Genomic DNA, 21,631 nt, shown 5'->3' on the forward strand with positions numbered 1-21,631 from the left:
AAAGTGTCTTTGCTTTGAAGCCAAATTATTAGTATTTCTTGTCAAATGTGCGTTAAAGAAATGCTAAAATATCTAAATATACAGCCTGATCCCACAAATATTTGTACACTTTTTATGAGTTGACTAATTTGTATTCGTACAAAAATCGTACAAAAGTGTAGGATTAACCTTGCCCCTAACTCCAAAGTCACATGGACGAAAGGAAATCGTACAACATTTTTTGAATGCGTTCGTACGAATTAGCCACATTATAAAAACTTACAAATTACCAGTGTTGAAATATAAAGGCAGGTGCATTTTTATTGATGCATGTGTGCACTTTTGCATAAAATTATCATGTAAAGAAAACTTTTTCAGTGGTCAATGTCAGACTCAAGTGCACAGTTAAATTTAGCAACTGATTTAGCGAAAATGCATGCAATATTTGCAACGTCAGCACCAGAAACTAATTTCAAGGAGGTAGCTGGCACACCAATGGCAGAATAATAATTTATACATTCATTGCATTTATATAATTTATATTTTATTATGTTATGACTTCAATAGGGTAGCTATTTGTTACCCCTGTTAAGAAGGGGTACACTTTAAAGGCATAGTTCACCCAAAAAGTACATTTCTGTCATTATCTCATCTTCATGTTGTTTTAAACCTGTATGAGTTTCTTTTTTCTGATGAACACAAGAGAAAACATTTTGATAAATGATGGTAAGCACATACCTGATTGTAAACATTGACTCCCATAGTAGGAAAAACAAATATGATGGAATTCAATGGGTACCGTCAACTATGTGCTTACCATCATTTATATCAAAACATCTTCTTCATCATTAATCACAATATTTCCATAATATTTGTTTTCCTACTATGGAAGGCAATGGTTAAAGCAGCTGTGTGCTTGCCATCATTTATCAAAATATTTTTGTTTGTGCTCATGAAAATAAAGAGACTCATACAGGTTTAGTTAAACATAAGGATGAAAAAATGATAATTTTTGGGTGAACTATCCCTTTAATGTACTTAAATTGTAACTTATACAGTATTTTCCTGTTTTTTGACACTATTATTTACACTGCATTGCAATAAACAGTGATATACTGAACTGAAGAGAGAGAAAGAGGTTGATTGTAAGCCCCGCCCACATCGAAAACTGACTTGTCTAGTTTTCAGAAAGACAGACCAATCAAGATACGCTCTCTGTCACTTTTTTACACAGTGTAAATTTACTATACAAATTTATATTTATTGTAATGGTATGCACCGATCCAAGTTTTATAGTTTAAGTGTCAATCTCTGGAGTTTTGCTAGTCTTTTACCTTTATACATTGTGTTAGAAATGAAGAGAGATAAATTAGGCAAGATGGAGAAGATGTGCTTAACTCCGAGTCTCTCTCCTCTTAGTTTACGAGCTCATTTGTGCGGCGCTTGTGGACCAGTAACTCAAGCACAGTGAGGAGACTATAAGTAAAGGGCCGATTATGAATGCAATATATTAAACGCGGTGGCAAATATATTAAACATACTGGGCCGATCTCAAGAGGCAGGCCGGATAATGCGCTGATTGATTTTTACTGAGCTGTTAACTATTAATGCAGCTGAAAGAGAAGAAACCTGCGGACATTTGTCAGAGCCGTAACGGCGAGCGCTCGGTGGTTGGAGACGACTGCGAAGGATCCATTTAGTAATTATCAAATGGCCCCCTGCGACGCGCCACGGCTCCCGCTCATGATGAGATCTCACCGCGGGTAATGCGGTCGGTAAATACTCGGCGAGGATGTGTATTTATTTGTTTTGTGTCCTCCAGGAGCTCTTTGCCCTCAGCTTCAACCTTAATAAAATGAGTATGGTTATCTCTTTTCTTTCTGCAAGCATCTGCACTTTCGCTAAAATGACCCGTGGGGGCTCGGTGAGGGCCATGTGTGCCACCGCAGTAACTGGAAATCTGCCTGATTATCAACAAACAAAATGGGCTTATCTGGAGAGAAGTGAAGTGCTCTCGAAAGATTAATTAGCCTGAATGCTACGGACGTTTTAATGAAGAGGACTCAAGCCGAGGCGGTGGTGTGATTTCGTCGGAAGGCTCGTATGCAGGTGCGGATCGCGGCGGGGTCGCATGTAGGCTGCGCATTTTAAATGATAACACCTTTTGTTCCAGCCCACCATCGTTCTTTAAAAAACAGTTGGGCAGCTTTGGTCCCCTAAGGATCATTATCTCATGGCACAGTTTGGCTGAATGTACTGTACTTTGGACATTTAAAGTCCCCATGTAGTCGATAATTGTATCACTTTAAACTAGATACCTCTTGAAAGACACTGGACAGTTTAACAAGATTTGGGACCCATTTGTTACCTTAAGGAATTGTATTTCATTATGCAATGTACGGTAACTGAACTGAAGTCTTGTGTATTACTGACAATATCGGGGCGGGATAAATTTAATGGAGAGTTTTTTTCTTTTCTTAGTTTGTTTATGTGTGCCTAATATAAGAAGATTATACATTGTAAAAAATAATATTTCAATATATATTTTATGTTACTTTAACTTAAACAAATTAGGTTATGTCAACTTATCACGCACTGTAAAAAATGCAACTTGGTTTTGCAAGTCAATTCAACCTACAGTTTTAACGCAACTACTATTTCAACACTATTGACATAACTTATAAAACTCGTTGAAGTTAATTTTTTTAAGTTAAAGTAGCATAAAAATATATATGTTGATTCAACAAAAATGCTGTATTTTTTAAACTCAATTTTTTATTGACTTACATAATTAAGTTGTTTAAACTTCATATTGCATTTTTTACAGTGTGGATTATTCTATTATTTTAAAGTTAAATAAAAACTTATCCAACATTTTTTTTCTTTGAGCATTAAAATAGCATATGAAGAGTTTCGTTGCAAAATGAGATAAATCCATTTTTTAACATTTTTGTCAAAACATGTTTATTATTATGTTATCATGTTATTATTTTGTTTTATGGTGCTACTTAGCTGTATTTTTTAAGTTATGAAGGTTTAAATCAATACAAACCAAGTGCAGTTGCATTGAAATTAATTGAAATGCACAACCAAAAAACAAGATTTCTGAACAATTAAAAAAACGGTGGTTATCTCGTTTTGCAACGAAACTCTTCATATGTTAAAATATTTCCTGTCATAATAATTAAGGACTGCAAGAAAGTGAAAGTTTTTTTATAGCAAAAATAAACAATTAGCAAGGATAACAGCAGAATTGTATGGTTAAATATAAAAAATATCCTTTTACTTACAGGCCAGCGATCATTTCTTTGCATATTCATTATTAGCTAACGCATTTTCCTAATCAAGTTTAGTTGTGCTTCAAGAAGTCTTTAAAAAAATTGAGTTTCGTATTTGCATTTATTCATAGCAGATGCTTTATCCAAAGAGACTCACAAGTGAGAATAATACAAGCAGAAACAATAACAGTGCCACCAAATTTTAATTTGGTGCCCGAATAGTGCAGTGATAACAGGGGATTGAATATTTATTACAGTGGAATTAATTCTTAAGTGCTTTTGGAAACCATTCAGCAGAATTTTGGAAATGCAGTAAATGATGGAAGATCATCGTATAATCTCTTAATAATTATACAATGCATAATGAATGACTTTTTTACCTACAATGGGGAGGTTAGGCCAAACTTAATTTGGAAATATAACTAGTTTTAACAAATATACCTTACTAAAAGCATTACCTGTGTGCATTTTGAGGCAAAACAAAGGGCACTGATGTATTTTAAGATATTTCAGTGCAAGTTGTTTTCAATTTGGTCAACCTTTACATTTATTTGAGTCTACGACTAGTCTAATCCCTGTCCAGGGAACTGCCCCAATATGATTAAAAAAAGAGCATAATATGTAGTACACCTACAGGCAATATTTCTTCTGTGTGCATGATCCAACACAAATTGTGGTTATTTCCAGAATTGACTACCAAATGCACTTTAAATTTGGAAAACCGAATTTGCTTTAAACCTTAAATGCATGACTTTCCCAATCATTATACAGTAACAGGTCTTTAGTGACCCGGTATGCTTATCTAACATGATTGGATCTCTAAACTGCCCAAATAGTACAGAACTGTCTTAATGTTTTATTAACATTTCCAGAATGATAAACTAAAGCATGTTTTGACATTTTAGTTGTCATCAAATAGGTATACCAGACGTACCAGGAGGACACGCTAATACCCCATTTCCTTAAAGGGACACTCCCCCTTTTTTGAAAATAGGCTCATTTTCTAGCTCCCCTAGAGTTTTGATTTTACAGTTTTGGAATTCATTCAGCCAATCTCTGGGTCTGGCGGTATCACTTTTAGCATAGCTTAGCATAATCCATGAATCTGATTAGATCATTAGCATTGCGCTCAAAAATGACCAAAGAGTTTCGATATTTATTCTATTTAAAACTTGACTCTTTTGTAGTTACATTGTGTACGAAGACCGACGGAAAATGAAAAGTTGTGTTTTTTTTGGGTGATATGGCTAGGAACTATACTCTGATTCTGGCGTAAAAATCAAGGCCTTTGCTGCCGTAACATGGCTGCAGCAGACGCAATGATATTACGCAGCGCCCGAAAATAGTCCCCTTAGACTATAGACTATTTTCAGGCACTGCGTTATATTAAAAATATCAAAACTATTTGGTTATTTTTAAGCGCGATGCTAATGGTCTAATCAGATCATTGGATTATGCTAAGCTATGCTAAAAGTGGTACCGCCAGACCCAAAGTTTGGCAAAACGGTAAGAATCACATGTTTTACTCTAGGGGAGCTGGAAAATGAGCCTATTTTCAAAAAAGTGAAGTGTCCCTTTAATAATGTGTGCTGTCATTGCCTTGCTATTGCATGTTTCTGTGACGAGAATCATGTGATACGTAAATAGAGGTAAATATAAAATGTGAACTTAAACAAAATTCTTCTGTGCATGTGCACATGAATATTTTTCAACCTGATCTCAAAAAGTTTTGTGGTACAATATTTGCTCATGTATCTGTGTCATTGTCACGGATCTCTGCATTTTTCCGTGTCCGTACCATGGACTTTCTTTTCTGTGTCAGTTTCACGTATTGGTTGGGTTTGGGGTTAGATTTGGGGTTTGGATGTCACTTTAACTATTGGTTTATACTTTTTTCCCGAATTTTTAATCAATTATCGCCTGACGTTAGGGTTATGCTGCGTTTACACCAACCGCGTTTGAGGCGTCAAAATTGCGTCTACCTCGTCTAGTTTGGCGCTTGAACAGTTTGAATGCACTCGCATGGAAAAAGCAAGCATTTGACGTGCGCCAGAGGCAAAATCCGATTTTTGTGGGAGGGGCAAGTACTATGCGTATGTCTGTTTGAAAGATGGCTGATGTTGATTGTGCATTATGGTGCATTTATCGAGAGAGTCACTGGTTTGTATTTGGTAACTTTACTATAGGGGAAAAATAAACATCACGTGATTTAAAAGTGAAATGTGTATTTACAACTTACCGGGTTGCCCAATGTCCTCACTGATACTCTTCCAATCGAGGTCCTTTTTATTCCTGTCTCTATAGAAATAAGAACTTGTGTCCTATAGCTCCGGGTGACATCTCACGGACAATATCTAGCGTTTCTTCATGTTGAATGAGTGACTCTGGGCGGGGCTCCTGATTGGTTAACACGGCGTAAAAATAGGCCAAACTTTTTAACTCGGGCATCAGCCACAAATTCACATCAAACGCAAAATGCACAAAAAGCACCATTTGCAAGACCTCCAGACACACCTTAACGCGTCTTCACATTGACTTAAGCTTGAAATCACTCGCGCTTGACGCCTCTACTGCGGTTGGTGTAAACGCACCATTAGAGTTGGGTTTGGGTTAGGATGTCATTTTATGTTACAGAAAGTCTTTCTAACCCCAAACCCACGCGAAAATTGTTTAAAAATAGGAAAAACAATTGTGTAACCAATACGTGAAACTGACACGGAAAAAAATGTGGTACGCAGAAATTCGTAAGATCAGGTTGATATTTTTGTATCTGATTGAGAAAATACTATGATTCACGCCTTTACATGCATACTTTTCTCCTGATGATCAGATCACATCAACGGACTACACAATTGAAATTTGCATGATCCAATTGATCTCAATTGTTTTGATTAAGGTTTTGACTTCTTTTCAATCTACAGCCACAAGACATCAAAAGGTTACAACAGATTAAGTGCAACTTACTTTTCTTCTGTATTTACATGCACCCATCACGCCTAAAACTTTGCTTTGTGTATGCACACTACTGGACCAGTAGTACTCTAAAGAGATCTTATAATATTAATAAATGATTATGCTGTGTCATTGTTTAAACAGAAACTCATTTGATTGGCCAAAGTCTTATTTCTTGAGACACATATCATCCCTATAGACACATTACATCATTAAAAGCTCTTGATTTACAGCATGAAGTAGCTTATTATCCACTCACAGAAAAAAAGGTACAAACATCATTTGGGTGGTACCTTTTAAAAAAGTACACTTTTGTACCTAAAAGGTGCACATTGGTACCTCAAAGGTACATATCTGAAACTAAATTAGGACCTTTAAAAGGTAATATAATGTATGTCGTTTTATGCAAGTTTGTATGCAAGTCCCTGAATAAATGATGACTAATAATCAAGCAACATACTGTATATGGCAAATACTCTCACTAACACACACGCATTTATATAATCGAGTTGTCAGCATTACCTGTCCATCATACACGCACTTATTTACCCTCAAATCCGCAAGGCTACTTGACCGAGAGCAATATTTTCCCCTTAATCAGATTCATAAATTGGTAATGATATTCAAGCACTCGTGTGATATATGGCAAATTATAATGTCAGCGTGTCTTAGTTATGCCGCTGTCATTTGAGTACAGGCTCTATTGCTTTAATAAATCATGGTGGGTGGGATATGGCAGTCATCAGATTGAATGATAATAGAGAAACGCCATAAATAAGTGCATTTGGTGCTCAATATGCATCTTGTTGATAATCATAATATGACTCATATTATAATAACAGGCCTGCCATTATTATGACATGCGGATATAGATGAGAGGACTCATTACCAGGGAACCAGGATAACCAATCCAAGCTGGATTTAGACTGGACAACTTTTTGTGGAAATGTAAAAATAAGATTTAGGCAATCGCATCACAAATTATGCAGATTGGGTCTTTAAAGGCCTCTTCCACAATAGAATCTGGACCTTTATTTGATAGACCCGCCCCACACATACGCAACCCAGACAATGATATTGGTTAGTAGACACGCCCCTTACTGCTGATTGGCTACGAGTGTGTTTTGGTACTTGGCCCGACTCTCTTTTCCAATGCGTTTTTTAGATACCGTGCACTCCACCTTTAATGAGCCAATACAATTTTTACAATTAATGAATTTAAAAAACTTTTTTTGTTTCTTTTGTGTTAAATTATTAATAATAAATAGACTGAGAAAAATATACTGAGAAATATTAAGAAGCTAGAAAAACAATTGGGGGGAGCTGGATCATGCTTTAGGTCACTAAAGGATTAATGTCACTTCAGATTGTAATACACAATACATTAATTTTATGTATTATTACTATATATTAATTAACCAAGTATTGGCAACTCAATTTTATTTAGTCCAACTGTGGGTTCACACCAGACGACGCGAGTTCATCGATTTGTACGAGTAGATTACATACAAAGTCAATGCAAAGACGCGATCAGACGCGTGCTTACGTGGGGTGATGCGAATGACGCGATGCGAATGACGCGATGCGAATGACGCGATATGAATGACGCGATAAGTTATTCCGCGAGTAATCTATAGCGAGTGAATCGATGTGCCACGTTTGATGTGTACGTGGGATGAGGCATTTTTTAGTTAAACAATTTGTTAATTTATTTATTTTTAAATCTTTACCTGAATTTGTAAACCTTTGAATGACTTGTATTGTGAAAAATGGCATTGAACTGATTATATTGTAATTGATGTTTTAGTTTCTTGAGTACTGCATTTACCAAGTTTAGGTCTATGCATAACAAATGTTTACATTTAATAACTTAAACACTGTTAAAACAACTAATATTTTCATAAACTGATTCATATTTAAGGGTCGACAATCAATTGCTTTTTGCAATTGAAATTTCCTGTGCATAAATTGTGCATTTTGTGCTTTTAAATGTACAATCAAGGTGACGCAAGCAATGCTCAAAACCTTATAAGAAGATCTTACAATTATTTATACTATGTGTCCGTTGAATGCTTGAATCTGATTGGCTGATGAACATTCCAAGGTGTGCAATTATTTTCTGGGAAACGCACAGCGAACGTAGTTCCAGGCAGCTCTCTTGACCACATTACAGTTTCATATCACTTCGAATAGTTTACTGTAATAAGGGACTAACATAAACAACATGACAGACAATTTTACGAGGAAATAAAAGAGACACACAGAGGTATCTTCGTTCACACAATCTCTCTCTCTCCCTCTCTTTTAAAATGATGTTTGGGAACAAGCAAAAGAACCGTTGGATGAGACGCGGAAGAAATAGTCCTAGTCCTATAGAGATTTAAGTGCAAAAACTGGACGAATCCCTTTAAATATGTTATGTGATTGATGTCTTGAGGTGTGGTAACTGTAGCATAAGCAGAATAATTGACTCCGGGCCGTTGAATTATTTAATTTTTTTCTAATAATTCAACGACCCGTCGTCAATTATTCCTTACACATAATTAGTCACATTCCTATACACAAACATTACTACACTGTCAGAAAAAAGGTACAAAACTGTACAAAGATTCATTTTTATACCTTTATGGGTACTGCACATTAAAATGTTGTACCTTTTGGGGTACAATATTATGGTCTTAGGACCTGTTGTGTACTCTAAAGGAACAATTTTGTACAAATTAAATTTTAGGGGTACAAAACAGTTCATTGTACTTTACTTTAATAGATAAGGTAGAGTAAAATACACATAAAGATACCACATTATATTATTTTGTATGCCTGTAAAAGTACAAAACGGAACCATAGGGTACCTCCCCAGAGACAGAAATGATACATTTTTGTACCCTTTTTTCTGAAAGTGTACTATAAGCCTGTAGTCTTTAAATGTCGGGATTTTACCAGCAGAAATAGTTTCTGAAAAACTTTAAAGGTCAATGAAAAGTTTCTGGATAAGCTATAGGTTGAGTCCATATATCAAACCAAAAAACAGAGGCAACTTAAATCTTTGTGAGCTTATCTGGGTTACATCATCTGTCTGCTAATACAAAAATCAATTATTTGCATTGCCTTAACCCATAATAATTCATAATATCTTATTACCTTGAAGTGCTACTCAGTACAGTAGGTAGGCCCACTTTAGAAATAAAAGAACATGAATATTTGATTGAAGAAAAACGTGAATCGGCATGCACCGCTTTCATTTATGTCATGTGAATTATATCGCAGTGTGGTTTAATTCGACTTAAATGGCGGCAGACGCAGACAAGGCCATGGAGAGCTTAATTGAAACTCCTGTTGTGTAGAGGAAACCTATTACAGTTATATGTGGCCTTATTAACGGCAGAAATGAGGTGCTGGAGAAAGCTGAAACTTGCGAGTTTTGATATTCATCAGCCATCGATATTGCGTTCCCAGGCGTACGATTTGCAAGATACCTATTTTGTAAACCGAAAACCATCTCATTTTAGCTGCTGCAGTTGGAAAACACATCACATACAGTACGGCATCATTTTAACATTAAATGCAATTTAAATAAGTGCAGTCACGTCCATGCCCATGATTAAGTTCATATAAGCTCAGTGGTAGAGCATTGCATTAGGAGTGCAATAGGTCATGGGATTGAATCCAAGGAACACACACATTATAAGAAAAGCATACCTTGTAATTAGGGGGTGGGCCGATCCAATATTCTGTATCGATAGTAGTCCGATATTAGGCCGGATCGAATATTATAGAAGTTGGGGGGTACGATCCAATACCAACACGGACCTTAACTGTCATGGCAACTTGGCATAAAGGTTACTTACTGAGAAACATGCCGTAATAGCGTGACATAAGCAACATGGTGTAAAGTGCGGCAAGTAGAAACCGTAGCTAAGCGTAAGCAATAGATAAGACCTGTCTGGAGGTGTTTATCATACTTAAAGGTGGGGTTCAATGGTATTTCATGCATTCTGACTTAAATACAGTTTAAGAGTTGTTTCCTCATGTTAAACGTAGGCAAAGTGTCAAAAAAGCAGTTGGGTGTATTACAGAGTATTTCTGTGCCGAATGCACTTCGACAGAGTTCGTACAAGTTTCAGAAAGTTTTTTCGATTACGGGTCCAGCTGACGTTTCAGGAGTTTCTATACGTATCACTTCTTTTTATGGGCACTTACCCCCGAAACCCCGCCCAACCGTAAATAAGCCGGAGACGCTAGAACTTACAAACATCACGCAAAAGCTTTGTTTAATTTCAAAACTCAACAATTGCACGAAAGAAGAAGTGTGTTTTTGAATGTAAGGAGAAGAAAGCCAGCCTTATGAAAACAATGGATATAGTTTATTATCCGGGATAGCAGCGGAGTTTTGCGTGTGTTTGATGCGCTGGATTTTCCCAACGGGGTCATGAGTTGCATGTGGTAAGTAAGACTTCTGTCTTATGTTGAAAATATAATAATATTATATAAATGACACAAACATGTAGTGAATCATAAGTTAAAACAGTGTTGTATAGTGTTGCATGACTCGTACTCGCTCCACCCGCGGTAGTAACTCCTCCTTCTTCATTTTTTTGTACATTATCAGAAAGAATCTGTAAGGATAGTCTTTCTTTTATAAATCTGATTAAACTAAAGACTCTTTGGAGATATAAAGGATGTAATACTACTCTATAGGTACTCCAGATTAACATCAGGAGTGCAGAAACAGCATGTGTTAAGTGAGCTTTAAGTTATGGTTTACATCACACATTTACTTTACATTTTTATGGCTAACAAATGTGTTATTTGCAGCTTAATTGATTAAAAGGGCGATAGAGATGTTATTGGATTGGGATCGGGATCGATATCGACAGATACTGAAGGTTGTGGTATCGACATCGGTATCAGACATGAAAAATTGGTATCAGCCCAGCCCTACTTGTAATGCACTGTAAGTCGCTTTGAAATAAAGCATCTGCCAAATGCGTAAATGCAATATTTTTTTATAAATTATGTATAAGTTAAAAATTATGCACTGAAACCTAAATGAAGTAATTTTATGTATTGCACAGAAAATTTCATTTTTTTTTAATCGATAAACTGCACATTTACTATTAGGCATTAAGCAGACACTTTTATCCAACGTGACTTACAACGATTAGGAAACAATAAAGCAATTTGTCGTAAGGAGGCAATAAAAAAGTTAAAACCAAAGATAAAACCGGATGAGAAGCGCTGCTTCGCGCAATTTATCTAAAAATATTTATACATATTATTTACTATGAATGTAAACACATTAAATAACATCATATTTGTCCAAAAAAAGTTAATGACGCATATTTTGCATATTAAAGTAGACTCTGTCTGACTAAGTGCGCGCTATTTAATGTCCGGTGTGCGAGTTGTCCTACACGTGACGCAGCGCTTCTCGCCCAGTATGCAACCCCATTTAGAGTTTTTTTTCTAAATAAATTATATATGTAAGGTATTTTTTTTTTAAACTGCATTGTTAAATAAAATTCACCAGCAGAAAGATTAATTAAACTGGCTCAAATGTTACGATAATGTACCGTCTAAATAATGCAAAACTACAGCAACAGTGTGCATAGGAGAAAAACCGAAGCACTCAAGATTTCTATACTTAGACTCCATTTACAGTACATTTCTTTCTTATTGGATAACACAAGCGCTCTTTTTTTGCTTTTCCTTACAGCCACGGAAATGTCGAGTTCAGTCGAACATGCTTTGAGGGAATGAAAGACAGACAGCTCTTAGTTTTAAAGGATGGAAACAGCTTCTGTCTGGCTTTGATCACACATCTTGCTCTCGAGAAAGCTCTCAAACACAGAAACCTCGTTCCTAACACTGTACACGCTCCTTGTACGCGCCAAACTTAGATTACAGTCAAACATGTAAAAAATCAAAAACGATAGTAAAAATATAAGCCAGCACTTTGTTTTCCCTGCCTGCTCGCTCACTAATGGGTAGAGGAGAGATTCACGCTGGCATTAAGCGACTTTGCCAACTGCCAAAGTGTGTTGTCCAGGTCAACGTGACATTAATTAAAACACAAAGCGTAGGCAGCACTAGCTCCCAGACAAATACTCGAAATAAATATACACACGATGGTGGAAAGAAAGACTTTTTGATGCCTTGGCACAGCACGGATAACTTCAGATTTCACCACGCAAAGTGTTGAGAGATGATGAGAGAGAGAAACAGATAAATATCACATTTAAGATGGAGAGCGAGAGCGCTCTCTGAGGCATTCTGGGGTTAGAGACAGTGATATATGCCCTGGGCTCTCTTCAGCCCTGGCTCATTACTGGGTGGCCATTTTGTAAATCAACAGATAATTACGGTATACATCATACGCTGCTCGCATCACCGCAGTTCACCGTATTCGGTTAGGTCCGCCGCTAAGGGACGGACAGAGGTGGAAAATGAAAAACTGCTCATTCTGAAGCAAATAAACCATTCACTTGGTTTTTATAATGGATTGAGGACATTTGTATTGTTGTTTTCGGGTCATTCGTCTTTTGGTCTTTCACGTGACTTGGACTTTTATGCAAGCCTTATTTTACTTCAAAGTCTTGTTTTTCGTGCTCAGATCTGTAAGAATGAATATATAAAACCCTTTATTTGTTTTGTTTGTTGGTTTGTTTTCTTTCAATCACGTAAGCATTTAGGTTTTAATTCAAGGCTGTGCAACGAGCAATATGCTTCGACTTTTCTTTCTTTGTTCCTGAATTTCAATGAGACTGCCAGGGCTCCACCAAAGCCTTTTTGATTGCTTTTCCTGCTTGAGTATCACTCTAATATCAGCTGAAATGTCACCACTCATATGTGTTTGTTTCATATGCATCTCTTTGTGTATTGCATGTAAAATAAGAGAGAGAGAGAGGGGGGGGGCAGATTACTTTACAAAGGGCAGACTTGATTTGAAGGCTGAATATTTTGCTCGGATTCTCGGCAAAAGGTTTGTCGAACACAAACAGCGTATGCTTATAAAGGCAATTTCATTTTCAAAGGAGATATAATCAGTCGGGACACAAAACGTGGAGAAGAAAACATCTTCAGTTCCGCCTCACCTCTAAAAGCTTTGGGTAATTTGCCGGCTTTCAGGTTGACCAAGTGTTTGGAAATTGAGAGCCCTGTAATTTTACGCTTACTTGTAAAAAATTAGACACACAACACAGGGTCAAAATTTTTCAGAAACATTTTTTTTAGTTCAGTTTTTAGAAGATCATTCTCTGTCTGTCTTTTCCCCGATAACAACTATTATTTAATGTTTCTTTCAAAGAATTGAAACTTAACTTAAAGTAGTTTTCTTTCAAGAGTTGATGTATTTTTCTATGGATAGAGAAAGTTGAAACATATCAATGTTTTATTGTCGTAGTTTTAGTTCACAAAGTTGTAAAGCACAAATCACTAACCCCGTTTCAAATTCGCAAATTGAAATAGCAAATTGAAATTGAAAATGCCCCTAATGGAAACACAGCAAGTTTGCAAAAAAATTATATTTTGGTGAGGTGGTTTTTCAGGCAATATGAAAAAGGAATATATAGCAAAACTGAAATGGAATTTTTTTTCGCATTTGTAGGTCACATGATCATTTTTTAAATATAGCGCAGTATGTGTAGTTGGAGGACAAGACCTTAATGTTGCGTTCACACCAGCCGCGGTAGAGGCGTCAAGCGCAAGTGATTTCAATGTTAAGTCAATGTAAAGACGCGCGGATGCGCGAATTGCGAATTGAGCATTGCCACGGGAAACAAGCGAGTTGAAAAATCTGAAATTTGGCAGAAAAACGCGGTGTGTTAACCAATCAGGAGCTTGCTCTAGTAGTGACATGATTACAGGAAGCGAGCGCAAATCTGGTTTGAACCCACAGTAATGCTGCGTTTACACCAGCCGCGGTAGAGGCGTCAACCAGGAGTGATTTTAATGTTAAGTCAATGTACAGACGTGTTAAAGCTTGTCTGGAGGTCTCGCGGCACAAATGAGGCGTTTAGCACGCCGCGGTAGACGCAATCCTGGGCAATCCTGGGCAGTCAAATGAGGCATTTAGCACGCCGCGGTACACGCAAATTTAGCGTTGCCACGGCAAACACGCGAGTCAAAATTTTTTACTTTGCCGGAATAACACACCGTGTTAACCAATTAGAAACTTGCTCTAGTTCTGACGTGATTACAGAGAGCGAGCAGAGCAGAGCAGAAGCCCCTCCCATGACACAAATTTCTGCATGAATGTTTCGATGTGCATGAATGTGTCTTTCACGCACGAATGAAGCGAGTACACTTAAAATGTTCAAGCGTCCAACTACGCGCAATAGATGCGAATTTAACGCGTCTGGTGTGAACCCAGAGTAATGCTGCGTTTACACCAGCCATGGTAGAGGCGTCAATCGCGAGTGATTTCAATGTTAAGTCAATGCGAAGATGCGTTGACGCGTGTCTGGAGGTCTCGCGGAGCGAATAAGGCGTTTTGCACGGCGCGGTAGACGCGAATTTAACCCTAACGCGAGTCGAAAAATTTGAACTTTGGCGGAAACCATTCGGAAACTTGCTCTAGTAGTGACGTGATTACAGAAAGCGAATGGAGTCGCAGAAGCCCCTCCCATGACACGAATTTCCTTGAATTTCACGCGCAAATAAAGCGAGTAAACTCAAACTGTTCAAGCAGCAATCTAGATGCGGTAGACGCGATTTTGATGCGTTTGAGGTGTGTTCGACTTCATGTGGTTTCACAAGAACCAACAAGCACATGACATCACATATAGGAGCTATTTGGGAGTCTGCTGTTCGGTATGCTTTCGAGTCACTCTTGCTTATTGCTTTAATGTCATCCGCATGTCGGTCCACACGGCTCTGTATGAAGTCAAACACACACATCGGCATAGTTTTTGACTTATCGCTAGACAAAAGTGGTTAATGTAAACGCTGTCATTACGCAATTGTTTTTTGTCAACATTTTAAAAACGTTAAAATTGTGAGCAAATCTTTAATGGAAACGCAGCTTTTGACTGATTTTGATGTTCTGGCTTTAACAAGTGCTTTAATGGTGTTTTCGACAAACTTTTGATACACCTGTGAGTGCAGAAAAAGTAATCAATACCTTTGGTTCTTACCAAGAAAAGGACCAAATATTATACTTGTATCAGTTAAAAGGCAATAAAGCCAAGCAAACAGCAACACAACTTCAATGTAAATTTCATGGACTTGCTTTAGGGCAAATCTGTTTCTTTGTCAAACATCTTGACAACACCCTCAGGCAGCCATTTTATACCTAAGCAACAGACAACATAAATAATCTTTAGCTCAAATCAAGTGCTTTCAACTTAAAGGAAGTGCCTCCAGTTCTGAACCACTGCTTTTATATCTTTAACAAGATTACTTTCTTACCACCTTGTGTTTTCTGAGTGGACCTGTAACTAACTTTTCTTGTTTTTTAAGGGAACGCTTACCCGTGCCCGTACCGAACTGAACCCCGACTATCTGGACCTTCGTTCCAGAGCCGAGCTGAACCCGGAGTACTGGACGCCCTGTACACCTCTGGTGAGTAACCCATGTTTAAATAATTTCAATGGCAAATGCTGGCATCATTAGAGATTTCCAGAAACACACCTTTCACCTGCTTGTTTATGTCTTCTCTGTTTATGGGTTTTTTTGGAAACCTCTAACAAGCGTATCTTCACCGTGCATCATTAGAACCGAGCTACTCTTGCTTAAACACACATAACTCCCATAGCTCCCATTACCTGAGTGTGTCCTGGAGTTTGGGATTCTGGTCTTTTGGGAATCGAAGTGGTTCGGTTGCCATAATGATGCTTGTTTTCCTAGGTTTCTTTAGTTCTCAGCTGTTATTAAAATCTCAAGCTTGAAATCTTAATGTTGTGGTCGCTTTTGAGAAAAGCATTTGAAACTCCAGATTCTGAGTCGAATTGTTTATCCGAGGCAAAGTCTTGACCAATTACGTCAGCCGATACTTGTCTTTTGCAAGCACAGTGTACTGCTTTTGTAAAGTGATATTTATCTGGAAATGGAAATGTTAATTATTGGCTGTTTGGTAGGGTCAACATGAGAGCATTTTAGCAAATGACCTTTAGTGTTATACTGAGAGATGTTCGGATGATGTGCACAGTACAGTGGCCCTAAAAAGTATTTGGACACTAATTTAACTTTAAATTAACCACATGACATTTAAGATTAACAAAAAGGTTTGAGTTTAAATGCTAAAAAGATTCTGGAGACAAAGTTATTTGACCTACAAAAAAATTAAAATCTTGTTTGCAAATGCCAATTGGTTTGATATTTCATGCGTTTCGATCAGTTTCCAAAAGTGCCCAAATGCTTTTTAAGGATTTAATTCTCTTATCCAACAGCTATGTGTTTAAATCAGATGCATTAGAAGTTTGGGTGATGAAAGACATTTCTTGTCATTTCTGCCTTGTTATCGACCAAGCGATCTTAAGACTCTCATCACGTCCGCTGTATGGTCACCATGCCACGCTCCTTCAGCCTCATTCTCAGTATGTGCGTTACATTCCTAATCAACATTTTGCCACGTCCGTGCCTTGCATGTCTTTTTTCCGTGTCACTGCTTCCCACTGCCGGAGGGAATATGGATCTGCACTGCCTGTGGTAGGAATATTCTCAAGGGACAGGCGACCCGGATGCTGCCAAATGTCACAATGTATAAGAGAACCTGACAGTGCGGCCAATCCCAGCGGTGTTTCAATGGGATCTCTCCTCATTACTGTAGTGTGAATGGACACTTGCCCGCGTTGTCCAAGGGTGAACGAGCCAATCGGAGAGTCAGTCACACAAATGCACAAATACACACAGATGTCTCCGCATCAAATCTGAACATATTTACAGAATCTGTAACAAATCTGTACATTTTGGTTGTTTGTGGAAATACAGAATATAAGACATGGTAAACAAAAGACATTAAAGACCGTATACAAAATGCACATACATATTGTCGCTGCCCGGTCACGTATGTCCGAAACGGTTACTTTTCAGGAAGTGAAAAAACACCGGATTTCAAAAGCAGTTGAATGTAGCGTTGTCATACTTGGTACGGCATCTTTACATGTAACCATATTCTTGCCAGTGAAATGATATAATCCACATTTGACTAAAATTGAGTTTAAATGGACATATGTGCATATTTTACAGTAACGGTGGTCGATACGCGTTCTTCCCATCATTAATTAGAATGGCCAAGTCGCGTTATATATTGACAGATGAATACGCTCAGTTTAGTAACTAGCCTACGTCTTAGTTTATTAAATACGCTATTTAATATGAATTATACATGTATTAAATGTCTCTTGCAAACTATGAAGGGACAATGAATCAATACACTGACATGGTAATGCTAGACAGATACTTTGTTTGCACAGTCCTACAGTAATTTTGTCACTCCTAGACGTACGTCTGGCGTCAGGGGGAAACGTTTACCTCGATTAAGAAAAAGTCATTGTCTCACCAGGCTATGTTTATTCGGCTATCCAGTGCTGAGCTTCGATAAAACTTTACGAGACCGGCGGGATGCTTTCACAGGGCAGGAGATACGCGGCGTGATTGACAGCTTTGACACCAAATGGATATACGTGAAAATCAGATGACATGATTTCTCAACTTTTCATTGGCCATTTAGATATGTGAAGCATACGGTATACGGAAATTAACCTGGACATTCAATCCGTCGAAAAATCTCAAAATCGGCAAAATGGACATGCGTTGTTTTCATCAGACAGCGACGATATGTTTATCAAAATCTTTGCTTCAAATCAGCTTAATCCCAGGCTGAGGCTTTGTTGTCAGAATCTACTAAACCGATTTTTCAGCAAAATCCTCTAAGTGCACAGAAGATGAAGTCGATGACGATGGCATGTGAAGCAAACGCACAATACATATAAACATTTGTCCCTTGTGAGTACTTAGACTTAAAAAGAACACCTATCACGCAAAATCCATTTTTACAAAGTTGTTTGGTTATAATGTGTGTTGGCAGTGTGTGAACACAACCACCCTACAATATAAAAAAAATCCACCCACTCCTTGTTTTTTAATTGATTCTCTTATCAATGTGAGGTCACATTGATAAAACCCCGCCCACTTTCAGTCTTGCATTACCATAGTTAACACCCTCAGTAAATTGTACTCTGTCCACTAGACTCTATTGTCTCAAACTGTATTAATCAGATTTATTTGAACTGAAAGCGCTGTCTGTTTTTAAGGAAGTGAGGAGCTGTAGCTCATTTGCATTTAAAGCTACAGACATTAAAATAGCCTGTTTTGCTCCCAGACAAATAGGGTCATTTTTACAAATTCAAGTAAATTAGGTGGGTATTATTTAAAAGCATGCAGTATACAATATTTATTATGCAAATACATACGGATTTAGCTATAGACCCGTACAGTGTGTATGTTTAAGGTTCAGTGGTGCAGTAAGTGCAACAGTACCGGTTTTTGTCTAAGGTGCAGTATTGAGCGTTTAGCAGGAACGCTGGCCAGCTGATAATGAAAACGACCGCTCGGTGAAAGAAGAGGATGTACTTGTGCTGAATCTCTTCTGTAAGGTTAATGCCTCAAAGGGGTGACGATAAGGGAGTGAGGGATTGCTAACTATCTGTCCTGAACGCTTTCTGGATCTCAGTTCATAGATCTGCTGGCTCTGCTGTTTGGATATTGTGTTGGTGTTTACTATGTGGTGAGCGAAGCGTATCTGATTGCTACTGCAGATGAAATTAAGTAGATTTGATAATTGCATTGAAATATGTATATACTAAAACTATATAACATTCCGTTGCTGGGCACAGTCAGGCATGGATTATTTTTCCAGCGGAAGGAAGGCTTATAGTGATTTTACTTTATGAACGCAAATTTTTATTTTGCAATAACATTTGTATTGCTTAGTGACTTAGTGAATGAAATTTGGTACTTGAGGCAAGTGCTGTATCGTGAATAAGTCACGACTGAAGGGTTGCATTGACTTCATGTCATGACTAACAACACCCTTCAGACATGCTTTCAACCTATGTGGCTTATATATATATATATAAATATGAGTACCTTGATGACGTATGCGGCCGTCAAATGCGACTTCTGCAGGACACACCCAAAATCCTGGCCAGGATTGGAAGTAGCTTGTTAAGCTGGTCTTCCAGCATGGATAAGCTGGTGGGTCAGCTGGCCTCCCAGTGGCCAAAACCCCTCTAAAATGAGCCTGATACACCAGCTTAACCAGCTAAGACCAAGCTGGTCTTTTCAGTAGGGCTTTATAGGCTTCCAGATGGTTGAGTTGTTGGAACATGAGGTAAAGCCTCATTTTGACCCCTGTTGTCAGCTGACCAGTTAGCCCTGTCGAAGAGTTACACCGGGTCCTGTTGGGTCTCAGGGGTCGTTTCAAGGTAGGTCACCATAAGTCACTTACTTGTCAATGTGACTACCAGAGGGTCACGGGTTATAGTCATTTAAGTTTGTTATTAGAACAACAGCTGATGTTTAAAGGAAGTTGAAGTTGGACAAAGATCAAGCCGGTGACTAAAAGAGACAGTTTAACTATTGAGTTTTCTGTCGTCTTTTCAGCTCAGTAGTGTTTGGGTCAGACGGCCTCCTTTTTTTGTTATTTAATTTATTCTGGATACATGCACAGAGCTGTTTGTGTTCCAAATGAATATCGATACCTAAAATTTTTTGATAAATGGCTTTGAAAACCACCCTGAATCAAATTCCGTTGAATTGCTAAGCGAATTATGCGCATATTATGAGCAAGGTTGTATTCAGGGAACATATTGCTTGTTGTCCGGAGGTCAGTGTGAATGCGCAATATATCTTGTTTCTTCATTCGTCCTCTTTCAAAGGTCAGCATCGTGATTAACCTCCGGTCAGTTGCACCCAAGACATGGCGTATTATCCATTAGAATGCATTAGTTTTGGAATAAGTGCACAATATCCAGAGAGCATCCTTTAGCTATACACCCTGTACCATACCGAAGCCCACGCACTGTTAGTTATATCCAGAGGTGGAAAGTAACGAATTACATTTACTCATGTTACTGTAATTGAGTAGTTTTTTTGTGTATTTTTACTTTTTTGAGTAGTTTTTAAAATCTGTACTTTTACTTTTACTTAAGTGTGTTTTATTTAAAGTATTGTACTTCGCTACATTTTAAATCATATCCGTTACTGAGTAAAACAATATTTTAAAAAGCAAGGTGATAAAGACGCGTAACAGATGTAAATGGGCGGGGCCCGGGGGAACGCGCAAAAAGAACCATGGAGACGGGCGAGACAGGCGCGCGCTAATGCAGACCCACCTCAGTTCAAATCTTATGAAAGAAACCGCTGGTCATATTTAAGCGACCACTTTCCACTGACGCGAAGCTAGTGTTTCATTTCTATGAAAGGTAGGATTCATGCTCTTAAGTACGAAATTGCACGGCGCGTTTTTAATACCATGCGCATTATCTTCCGAGGTCTAGCAGCTTCGCGTCAAGTCAAACACAACTTCAAAACGTCCTCGAGAATGCGCAGGTCATTAGACATTGCAGAGAGAGAGAGAGAGAGAGAAAGAGAGAAAGAAGAATAAAGGTCAACAGGTACCCAGGTCAGGGAAGTACGTAGATAATAAACGTGTCAAATGTATATAGACATGGCACTCATCTCATTATATGCTCATTTAAACTATATATAGTTTAATAAAATAATGTATGTTACCAGCAATACATCAATTACAACCTTACTATAGTGATTGTATTTACAAGCTGCTGACCACCTTCAAAAGTGCATAACTCACCTGTAAAAATCATTAAACAATTCCATAAATGTTTCTTACGTTAAAAAAGCTTGTTATTTTATTAACTTTTTGTTATTGCACTTTAATTGTAAAGATGTTCCTACAATTAAAAACAACTAGTTTGAGATGTATATTCGCTTGTCGTTTTTGAACTATACTAGAATCCTCCACCTCTCCCGCTGTAAAAAAGTAACTTTTACTCTGAGTAAAGTTAAAATGACTTACTTTTTACTTTTACTTGAGTAGATTTTTAGACAAGTAACTTTACTTTTACTTAAGTAAAATATTATTAAAGTAACTGTACTTTTACTTGAGTACAATATTTTAGTACTTTTTCCACTTCTGGTTATATCTCCCGTTAACACACTACAACAAATATTTGATTGTCATTTTAAATCATTTTCCCAGTAGAATAAGTTGAATTTGTCATTGATATGTGAAGAAACTCCATATCCTGATGGTTCGCAGATAGGCAGGGAATTGTGGGATTGACGTTAACATTTCCAGCTGCTTTGTCGCCCAACATGTCCGCGAATATGCATGAAGCAGTGCTAGACTGTCTGGAGAGACCTGTCAGCAATGAAGAGAAATGTTTCTGAGCTTGTAG

General features: G+C 37.6%; 1 protein-coding gene across 1 annotated transcript in view; it reads left to right on the top strand.

Annotated features, from left to right (window-relative positions):
* Window positions 1–21,631, top strand: part of LOC129450441 (protocadherin-9) — a 348,752-nt gene that overhangs the window by 67,990 nt on the left and 259,131 nt on the right. Inside the window, exon 3 of the mRNA XM_073870700.1 lies at window positions 15,669–15,770. Coding sequence (XP_073726801.1) covers window positions 15,669–15,770 — 102 coding nt within the window. The remainder of the gene's footprint in view (window positions 1–15,668; window positions 15,771–21,631) is intronic.

Source organism: Misgurnus anguillicaudatus, chromosome 8, assembly GCF_027580225.2.
Source record: "Misgurnus anguillicaudatus chromosome 8, ASM2758022v2, whole genome shotgun sequence".
Classification (NCBI taxonomy): domain Eukaryota; kingdom Metazoa; phylum Chordata; class Actinopteri; order Cypriniformes; family Cobitidae; genus Misgurnus; species Misgurnus anguillicaudatus.